At 36.3% G+C, this 9,415-nt stretch overlaps 2 protein-coding genes across 3 annotated transcripts; both read left to right on the top strand.

Moving 5' to 3' along the window:
- The first annotated feature begins 448 nt into the window (after positions 1 to 448).
- Positions 449 to 3,606, top strand: LOC142548836 (alpha/beta hydrolase domain-containing protein VTE7-like). The gene is made up of 10 exons (XM_075657449.1): positions 449 to 967; positions 1,601 to 1,695; positions 1,801 to 1,898; positions 1,981 to 2,030; positions 2,148 to 2,243; positions 2,397 to 2,486; positions 2,674 to 2,766; positions 2,860 to 2,955; positions 3,115 to 3,180; positions 3,296 to 3,606. The coding sequence occupies exons 1-10, from the start codon at positions 755 to 757 to the stop codon at positions 3,509 to 3,511; spliced, it is 1,113 nt and encodes a 370-aa protein (XP_075513564.1). The 5' UTR covers positions 449 to 754; the 3' UTR covers positions 3,512 to 3,606.
- A 612-nt stretch (positions 3,607 to 4,218) lies between these two features.
- LOC142548714 (ribosome biogenesis protein WDR12 homolog) lies at positions 4,219 to 9,341 on the top strand. Of its 2 annotated transcripts, none has more exons than XM_075657318.1 (14): positions 4,219 to 4,490; positions 4,672 to 4,772; positions 5,008 to 5,114; positions 5,271 to 5,306; positions 5,396 to 5,481; positions 6,074 to 6,138; positions 6,237 to 6,347; positions 6,440 to 6,565; positions 7,118 to 7,261; positions 7,829 to 7,937; positions 8,027 to 8,163; positions 8,249 to 8,284; positions 8,362 to 8,461; positions 8,940 to 9,341. In XM_075657318.1, exons 1-13 carry the CDS (start codon positions 4,328 to 4,330, stop codon positions 8,452 to 8,454), a joined length of 1,314 nt encoding a protein of 437 aa, XP_075513433.1. In that variant the 5' UTR covers positions 4,219 to 4,327; the 3' UTR covers positions 8,455 to 8,461; positions 8,940 to 9,341. The 2 variants fall into 2 exon arrangements, with proteins under 2 accessions (XP_075513433.1, XP_075513355.1); XM_075657240.1 differs by having other exon boundaries at positions 6,071 to 6,138.
- The last annotated feature ends 74 nt before the right edge of the window (positions 9,342 to 9,415 follow it).

Genomic DNA, 9,415 nt, shown 5'->3' with positions numbered 1-9,415 from the left:
AATTAATTTTTCAATAAATAATATCCTTGAATATTAATGCATGAGATGATTAATAATGGAAATAATTTATTTAGGGATGTAACCCTGGTTAAATATTATCGAGCTTTGATTTGATAGAGATTTGAACTTGATTTGTCATTTCCAAGATATATTTATAAAATTGTACTAAAAAAATCAAATCACAATATTTGAGATATTATCGGCGGAGAATGGACAAAAGGTAAAGAAAAGACAATATTATTTTCATGATGTATGTATTGTGGTGTGATTTTTTTTAATACAATTTTACAATTATGTTACAAAGATTAATTTTCATAAAATGGAATTCTTTAAATGATTCTATCAGCTACTCAATTTAATTCCCAAAAATTGAGACAAAATCTCAAATTCAACAACCCCACCAAAGAAATTTGCAAGTCATTATTATTTTTCACCCAACTCAATATTTTCCAACAGTCGCTTCCCTCGTTTCAATGCATTCTATCACAGAACGGAACAAAATTCAAGTAGGACTTTAAAGGCCAAATTTAAATACCATTTTCCGATACTTTCTTCTTGCATGTGCTTTCATAAAGGATGATCCAATTTCCTTTTTCTATTTTTTTTTTCAAAGATTTTTTTTTTTTTTTGGCAATTACCTCCACTGTTACAAAATTACAGGTGTTGCCTGTGTATTTTGGGTAGTACATACTAATTTGAAGGTAGACACGCTATAAATTAGTCGGTGAAGTCACTTGGGTTGCTTTGAGGAGAAATGGTGGGAGCTTGGGCATTGGGATATCCGTTGTATCAATGCCATCTCGGAAAGCTGCTGGATTTCGGACTTTCTTGCCGCGGCGGCGGCGATCGCGGGTGTGTTGGCGATCTCAACGGAGAATTTCCATCTTTTCTGCCGAAGGAAGTGCACAAAATCAGAGACCCTTTTGCGAGGAATTTGGCTCAGAGGATACAGAGGCTCCCTGTGCAGGTTGTGCTTCGCACTTTTGCTATTGCATGAAAAAATGGCTGACATGGAACCGTATTAAGGATGGGTTCTGCTAATCAATATTTGTTTAATATTTCATTTGTTAAGCTGCTTCTTGTTGGGTATGAATTTCTTTATGTTTATCGAACTGGGAACTGATTTTACTTGAGGGCGGGTTGAAATGTTGCTTGAATTTATTAAAAAAGTGAAGAAGCTCTCTCTCTATGTTTTTCAGAGATTTGCTTCTTCTTGAGGATTAAAATAATCCCATTTTCCTTTTGCCCTCGTGGCATTCGATTTCAATGTAGTTCTGCAAACTGGTTACAAGTTTAAAGGGTCGATAGCTTGAGAGGACGATTTTAGGGGTGAAAAACTGTCCAACATGGCCCAGTCTGTACGTTTGGTTTTTAATGTTTTCCTCTGCACAATTGGTTTAGTACTTACGTTCAATCACCACCGAAAAGCGCCACTCCTCTACTCAGGAGCAGACCACCAGGGCCACAAATCGCTACCCAAATAAAAAAACTCTATGTACTTGTACAAGTTATCCCAGATTCCCGTCCGGACATCTATAATTGTGATTTGATTTATATTTTGACTCTCATGAACCATTGCGCATGATAAGGAGAATTACAGGTTGGGTTTTCCGAGAGTTGCATAATGAGTAGCTGTGTGACCCCAACGATGCGAAGCGCTGCCAATCCGGTGGTTCTTCTCCATTGTTTTGATAGGTTTGCATCAATGAAAGCCAATCACAGATTTTTTATTTTGTTCCTATATGAAGTATAATCATGTATTTTCTTGTTGCTGGAATATGGTTCCCCTTGTTTATTCAGCTCTTGTTTAGAATGGAGAAGTGCATATCCGCTGCTGGAGGATGCTGGTTTAGAGGCTTGGGCAATCGATCTTCTTGGATGGGGTTTCTCTGATTTAGGTTTGTTATACAGCCTTCACATCACACGTTACCATTGTATTAGCCATGCTGTCTGTCACCTTTTATTTCTTAATTGTATTAGAATGCCGCCCACCTTGTAACGTTGCATCTAAAAGATATCACCTTTACCAGGTATTTTTCCGAGTAACTTTGCTAGTTTTTGATGAAAAGATGTGATTTTTAGCATTAAAATAGCATGAATATCGAAAGAGATATAACTTCACTTTTTTATATTTCCGTGCAAAATAGCTATGGAAGTCTCACATCAAAAGACCAATGACTTTAGTTGGACCTAGCCTTGGTGCAGCTGCTGCAATAGATTTTGCCGTCAATTTTCCTGAAGCTGTATAAGTTTTCTTCCTCATCAAATTTCTTTGGATTTTTTGAATCTGGGGCATCATCGGTAGATAATTCGGAATCTTGTCGAGCTACGACACTGAAATTATAGCCTGTTCCTCAAGTTAAATGCTTATGATGCTTTCCACGAGGTTTTTGCAGGTCGATAGGCTCGTTTTGATTAATGCAAATGTTTATGTCAATGGGACGGGGGTTCTCACAAAATTACCCAAACCTTTAGCCTATGCGATGGTAATATGCTTGCATTTTTATCTTTCTCTAGGAGCTGGTTCTTGACGAAAATCAATCATCTTAAGCTATATTCATTAGATATAATCTGACTAGTTGCTTTTCTTTCTTCTCTTTTTCTTGTAATTTTGTCAAATGTTGTATTATTACAAGTTCATTGCCTGGCTATCTAAAGTGTCATCTTGATCAGGCCTCTGTGCTGAAGAGTGTGCCTATACGGTGGTATGCAAAGCTACTGGTTTTCGAGGGTATATCCCTATCTACGATATTCGACTATACAGAAGTAAGTTGATTATCCTGAAACAGAATATTTTGTGTTTTTACTTAATTTTCAATCCCAATTTATCAAAGCACAGTTTCTGTTTTAACCAATCAGGTGGGACGCCTTCACTGCCTCTTGCCGTGGTGGGAAGACGCTACCGTAAACTTTATGCTCAGTGGGGGATACAATGTCATGGGGCAAATCAAACGGGTAAGTAACATCCACTTGCCGCCTCCCATATTTTTTATAACAAGTTCCATTATGAAACCAAGAATCATGAATATGGCTCAGTTTGGTACCAAACAAGAACGCATTAGAAAATTTAATGGCTACAATTGACATATTTCCGTCGATTTTTTATTAACTCAGGTGAAGCAAAAAGTTCTTCTCATCAGCTGCGAGCATGATAATATTGTCGACAATAAGCTTGCAGAGGTCAGTTTAAATCTCCTCTTTCTTCTCCAGTTCAGTGAAATTTTGTGGATGCCGATTCATGACACACACACGTGCACTAATCTGAAACATTTGTCCACTTTTGACAAAAACACAGAGGCTGCAGAATGAACTGCCAAACGCGACAATTAGAAAAATATCAAACTGTGGCCATATGCCTCACATTGAGAAACCAAATGTGATCGCGAAACTGATCATCGATTTCACTCGAGGAGGCACAAATGCAGCTATTCGTGAGGCTGAGACGCCGGTTTCTTACTTTGTGGATGATAAATCTTGTAAAACAAACAGATTGTGTAGAAAGGGAGAGTGAAAAAACATCATATTATCTTCAACATGTTAAGACTTGGTGGAATACCACTTGGAGATGTACGGAATAAAGTTATTGTATGGTTATTGAATTTTAAATTACATCCAATTTTTCCCGAATTTTTCAGTTCTCATATGAACAATATTTATATTTTAGATGGACTGAATTAAAGAAAAAAAAACATCTAAATTGAAAGTCGTTCGAGGTATAGTTTTAAATTTTGTTTACAGTTTTTTTATATAAAAAAGTTTGTTTAGACTATATCACGTTTATGAGGAAATAACTTCTCCAAGGCTCCAAAAAAGTTCTGTTTCTTCTTTTTTTTTTCCTCCTGAAAATTAAAATCTTTTCGACTTTAATTTCTCATTTGTAGGAATAACCTACGATTCCAGTCTTGGAACTAAACCGACATCGAGTTTGTTTGTTTTTTTTGGTTGGTAGTCCATGGATTTGGGTTTTGCTAAACTAATCTTGGAGGACATAGATCCGAATATGGTCATAGTCTATGCATCTTTACACATACGCAGCTTTGGAATTTTTATTTATTTATTCACATATTTTTAAGATAGTTAATTTATTTATTTATTTTTGAGTTAGTAATTATGATTAACAAAGCATTTAATTATTTTAAAATTTAAGTTTTTATATATATAAAAAAATATTTATTCACGATTGTATAGTTTAGATAATATAAATTATTTTTCACGTGCGTGATTATTGTTCCGGTAACAAAAGAGTTTACTTAAACCCTAATCCGCCAGAAAGTCAGATCGCACGGTGTCTTCCTTCTTCCTCTTCACACTTGAGCGCAGCGGGAAAATGGATATAGATGGCGGAGAATCAATGTCATCAAGACAGGTGCAAGTCCGCTTCTTAACGAAGTTGAAGCCACCATATAAAGTTCCTCCAGCTTCCATATCCATTCCTGCAAACCTCGCGCGCTTTGGCCTGTCAGCTCTGTTGAACAATTTCCTTCAAGCTGGTAATCTATTTTCTAAGCTGCCTTTTTCTTTCTTTTGTTTCAATTGAATTATGCAGCGGATACAGTCAGTGAACAGATGAGGTGTCAAAATCGAAATTTGGGTCCTTTTCTGTTACCGGTATGGGAGTGTGGGTGTTGGTTACTGTTATTTATGATATCAGGTTGTCTGGATTTTCATCAGGAAATGCGGACTGGGAAGCAGAGCCATTTGATTTTCTCATTGATGGGGAGTTGGTTCGTATGTCCCTAGAAGAGTTTCTCCTTGCCAAAGGCATTTCAGCCGTAAGTATTTAGACCATGCTCTGGTAGTGGTGATTGATTATCATTGTAATAACGTCATTTTTTCTGTTCAAGTTACTTTAAAATACCTATGCGGCGAAGATTAACGATATGTAAAATGATACAAGCAGCGTTCTTTTTTGTTATACTCTGATGCCGTCTTCGTATTTTGCTTCTCTATCTTTCTTAAATCACTCTCGCCCCTCTGATTTTTATCTGCTATTTGTATCTCAATCAGGAAAAAATTCTTGAAATCGAATACATTAAAGCCATAGTTCCAAAAAGAGAGGAAGAACCTTGTTTGCATGATGATTGGGTTAGTTCAGTTGATGGTTCCAGCTACGGGTAAGTGTACAAAATTTTAGTAGTGTTCAGGCCATGTGCTGATGGAATTGTTTTTTTCCCTTTCTCCTGTGTATATTGGTTTTTATTTATGGGTGAATTGTTATTTTCCCCTTCAAATATCTTTGTCCTATCACTCAAACTCCTGTTATATGGCAGTTATATTTTGACTGGATGCTATGATGGTTTTGGAAGGTAACTCCATGAAGCTGTAATTGGGTTAGCTTTGTTTACCTTTATATCGAGTTGAACTTACAAAGAAATAATTGTTTTATGCCTTTTAGGATATGGAGAACTGGTGGAATTTGTACGCATGTACTGGCTGGGCATTCTGGTCCTGTTACTTCAGTTTGTATTTTGAAACCAAAAGGTAAGAGAGGGGAAACCTTATCTGCATGAGGCATAAATTTCTGAATGAATAATTTATTTACATCCTAATATTCTTGGCTGATTTATTTGCTCTTAGGAATATTCTTTTTTAGTTACTCCACTTTTGTTTTTTAGCCCCTATCTAGTTGTCCACGATCTTCGAATTGAGGACAAAGCAACATATAGCTATATAGTTTGTGTTTCTAGGGGATTGAGAAAACACAAACATGCCGCTTTGAAATGAAACTTTGGCCTTGTAACATGTGTTTTGGATTTGCTTTCTCTTGCTAATTAATTTGGGTCCTTAGATTGTCTTGCGATGTGGTGGCTCCATTTGATTGGCTCAAAATTTTACCACCAGTATATAAAAATATAAAATTACATGTGAATAGTGATTTATTCAATTGCAAGTATTTTACATGGCAGCCGTTCCCTCATGGGGGCTGATGTCACAAGGGATAAAAGTAATATTTGTTGTCTGTGATGTATGTATGCAGATACCGTTTAATTTACACAATGTCTGGAACCTAGCTATTTGATAACATCCTTAATATAATTTATTTTTATGATTCTTTGTGTTTTCTTCTCCGCAGCCGAGAACATTGGCGATCAAATTGTTGCCACAGCTTCTAAAGATAAGGCCTTAAGATTGTGGAAGGTACTTGCTGAAAGTTTCCTTGGTGGTTTTTCTACTTCCTGCTCAGTGGGAATTAGTTTGTGTATTAGTGCATGTTTTGATGATTTTGTGTGTTAAAGTTTGTCGTGGAGGATTCCCTAGATCAACCAAAGAATGTTAGAGCATTTAAAATATTGCGTGGTCATACTGCTGCTGTTCAGAGCATTGCACCCAAGCCTTCTGGTGAAATGGTATATGTGTTTTCTCTTGATGTGATTTATAACAATTTTGTGCTTGTGCTAAAATGTCATCTTCCTCATTCTTTTCCTATTTAATGTTTTAGGTGTGTTCAGGTTCTTGGGATTGTACAATTAACTTGTGGAACGCAAATGCTTCTCAAATTGAAGGTAATACGGTTTCATTGAAGAAGAGGAAAAAGAATACTGAAGATGAGGAACTTCAATCTGAGGTACCATTAACTCTTCATCAGTAATAGAGTTGCATTGTAAGATTCATAGGGTTGATGATTCTGAAAATTTTCTGAAGATGCTGACATTAAATGATCTGTCTGTGACCAGATAACTATGAAGTTGTGATTATCATGAGAGGAGTAAATAAAATGTGAAGTTGCTGCTCTCTTACAAAATTCGATTTTGGTTCAACTACAGAAATAGCTGGAGATTCAAGCTTGATATCTGTAAAATGTAGCAGTCTTTGAATTTCATGAGCAGAACTAAATCTAGTAGAAATTATGAATGTATTAGTTGGACAATATCCAAGTCCGACTCTTCATGCACCTGCAAGTCTGTTGTCTGTTCTCCTTATATATTAAAGAAATCCAGTATTTTTATAAAAAAATTCATGAGAAAATTTGGATTTTTGTGTGTATTAAATCTTTCAATTTATGGACTCTCTAGTTGGGTTTTTGATTAATGTAGTCAAGCTTATAAACTTTCATTTTTTTCCTTCCGTTTGCCGCAGATTCCTGTATTTGATGTAGCTGTTTTTTGTTGGTTGACAGGGAGAGGCTTTATCAACACTTGTGGGGCACACACAGTGTGTGTCTTCTGTGGTCTGGCCACAACATGAAACAGTTTATTCAGCGTCTTGGGATCATTCTATTAGAAGATGGGATGTTGAGACAGGCAAAGACAATTTGAGCATGGTAAGTGAGTGTAGGTACTCAATCTGTAAGAAAAATGAAGTTTTTCTATATGCATGGTAGGTACCCATGTATTATAATACCCGTACTTTCTTGTTTTTTTCCTTCCTTTGAATTAATTGTAGACATTTCAATCTCCATGCTTCTAATTCTCTCAACTTCTCACAAGGGCATATTTTCACATCGTAACCTTTTATCTATTTTGTTATGTGCCAGTGATTAGTTAAATTATTTAGGAAAAATTGCCTATAACTATTGGATCATCAGAGCCTTAATAACCTATAAGCCCCTGGAAACGTGGTCTCTCCCTTCAGCTAAAGAAAAATGTTTTTTGGTCATCTTGAAATCTGGTCGCTGTCGCTCGCATTTATGCAAGTTTGATATAAAGTTGTTGGGATATCTCATTTTATCTCAGCAAGATCCTCATGCTCAAAGGGATGAGGGACGCTATAGATATATGTATTTGTGCATTGCTATAATACTTTGATAAGTTACTGATTCAACTGTTTGCAAACGGAATCATTGTGAGTGATAATTGATATATATGGACATTGTCTTCCCTTCTCTCAGTCCTGTGGAAAGGTTATCAACTGTCTTGATATTGGAGGTGAAGGTTCTACCCTCATTGCAGCTGGAGGTTCTGACCCTGTTCTTAGAATATGGGATCCTCGAAAGCCAGGTCTGTCTTTAAATTTGTGTGCATCTGCTGTGACTAGGGTGCGACTCTAACCATCAATATATTTTTTGTCATTTGAATGTCTTCTGTAGGAACTTTGTCACCTATCTTCCAATTCTCATCACATAATTCTTGGATATCATCATGTAAATGGCACGAGAAATCATTGTTTCACTTGGTTTCTGCATCATATGATGGAAAAGTGATGCTATGGGATCTCAGGACTGCGGTATATAGTAACTTTAGTTTCTTTGAATTTAAATTATGCATGCAAGTATTTTCTACGGTTTCTGAATTAATGCGGTCTTCTGCAGTGGCCATTGGCTGTGATCGACTCTCACAAGGACAAGGTAATCCAAATTTGAGGCTTGATTTTTGATTTTCACCTAATGTTATAGTTGGTAAAATAAATGCATTGTTAATGTAGGTGTTTTGTGCTGACTGGTGGAAAAATGATGCTGTAATAAGTGGTGGTGCTGACTCAAAACTTTGCATATCTTCTGGAATATCAGTCCAGTGATATATAGGTATGCTCTTGCTTGTTCCCAACATTGGCTAGTTGTTTTTATTATACAATCCATTGGGTACGTTGACTTAAATTCTTTTTACCCTAATTTTGAGAGAGCCATTCCTCTCCTCGGTGACATTAAAATATAGAAAAGGGAGGGAATAGAAATACCACGTAGTAGATAGTTTTAACTTCACAAACGGTTCCATGGTACGAGTCACTGAGCTGCATCACTCTAAATATCTTATACGTACCTTTAAGACCGTAACTGAAATAATTCCACCCATTCTGGGTCAACCAAGCTAGTCATTGGGTACTCGTTTGTTTGTTGATTTGGTTATTGTCACAAACCATGTACTGTATCCCATCCCTCTGGGGCTAATTAGGAAACAAATTCTTTCAGAAGCTACTACATATTTCCCTATGATTGATTGTCTGGTTTGAATTTTTGGAAATCCTTGTTGAGTACGACTAACCAAAATTTTCTTGTTCGTCAGGCTCGAGATGGCTTTTTTTTACATCGTGGCCTGTGATTGGTCTCGAAAAAAGTTTCATCTGAAGTAATGCTAGAAATAATGGCAACACATACTTTTTATGCTCGAAAAACACCTCGCAAGGTTGGGAATCTGATACACGAACCTTATACTTTGGGAAGACATTTTTCTGGCTACTAAAATGGAGGACTGAACAGTTGATGAAACAAGTTTGTAAACAAGTAAGTCGTGACTGAAAAAATTTGGAACTATATCGTAAGACAAACGGATCGAGATTGCGTGGGCTGGAATTGAAAAACAATTTGAGGCATGTAATATTTAGCGACTTCCGCATCGAGTATTTGTTACTATTTGTCTGAAAGGATAAAATTTTGTTTGCATAATATTATTATCCTTTATAAATAACTTGGATCGATAAATTACCATTTATAGCATGCCTAATAGAGATGACCAAAACCATCACTAGAGAGGAAACCGAG

Source organism: Primulina tabacum, chromosome 1, assembly GCF_025594145.1.
Source record: "Primulina tabacum isolate GXHZ01 chromosome 1, ASM2559414v2, whole genome shotgun sequence".
NCBI lineage: Eukaryota > Viridiplantae > Streptophyta > Magnoliopsida > Lamiales > Gesneriaceae > Primulina > Primulina tabacum.
This window is presented reverse-complemented; position numbering and strand designations above follow the sequence as displayed.

Bases quoted from the DNA above. Each gene is read 5' to 3' on its own strand.
- LOC142548714 (XM_075657240.1), top strand. From the start codon at position 4,328: ATGGATATAGATGGCGGAGAATCAATGTCATCAAGACAGGTGCAAGTC. The intron at 4,491-4,671 runs GTAATCTATTTT...GATTTTCATCAG, and splicing joins GAACAATTTCCTTCAAGCTG to GAAATGCGGACTGGGAAGCA. The intron at 7,262-7,828 runs GTAAGTGAGTGT...CCCTTCTCTCAG, and splicing joins GCAAAGACAATTTGAGCATG to TCCTGTGGAAAGGTTATCAA.
- LOC142548836 (XM_075657449.1), top strand. From the start codon at position 755: ATGGTGGGAGCTTGGGCATTGGGATATCCGTTGTATCAATGCCATCTC. The intron at 1,696-1,800 runs GTTTGCATCAAT...TTGTTTATTCAG, and splicing joins CTTCTCCATTGTTTTGATAG to CTCTTGTTTAGAATGGAGAA. The intron at 2,767-2,859 runs GTAAGTTGATTA...TTAACCAATCAG, and splicing joins CGATATTCGACTATACAGAA to GTGGGACGCCTTCACTGCCT.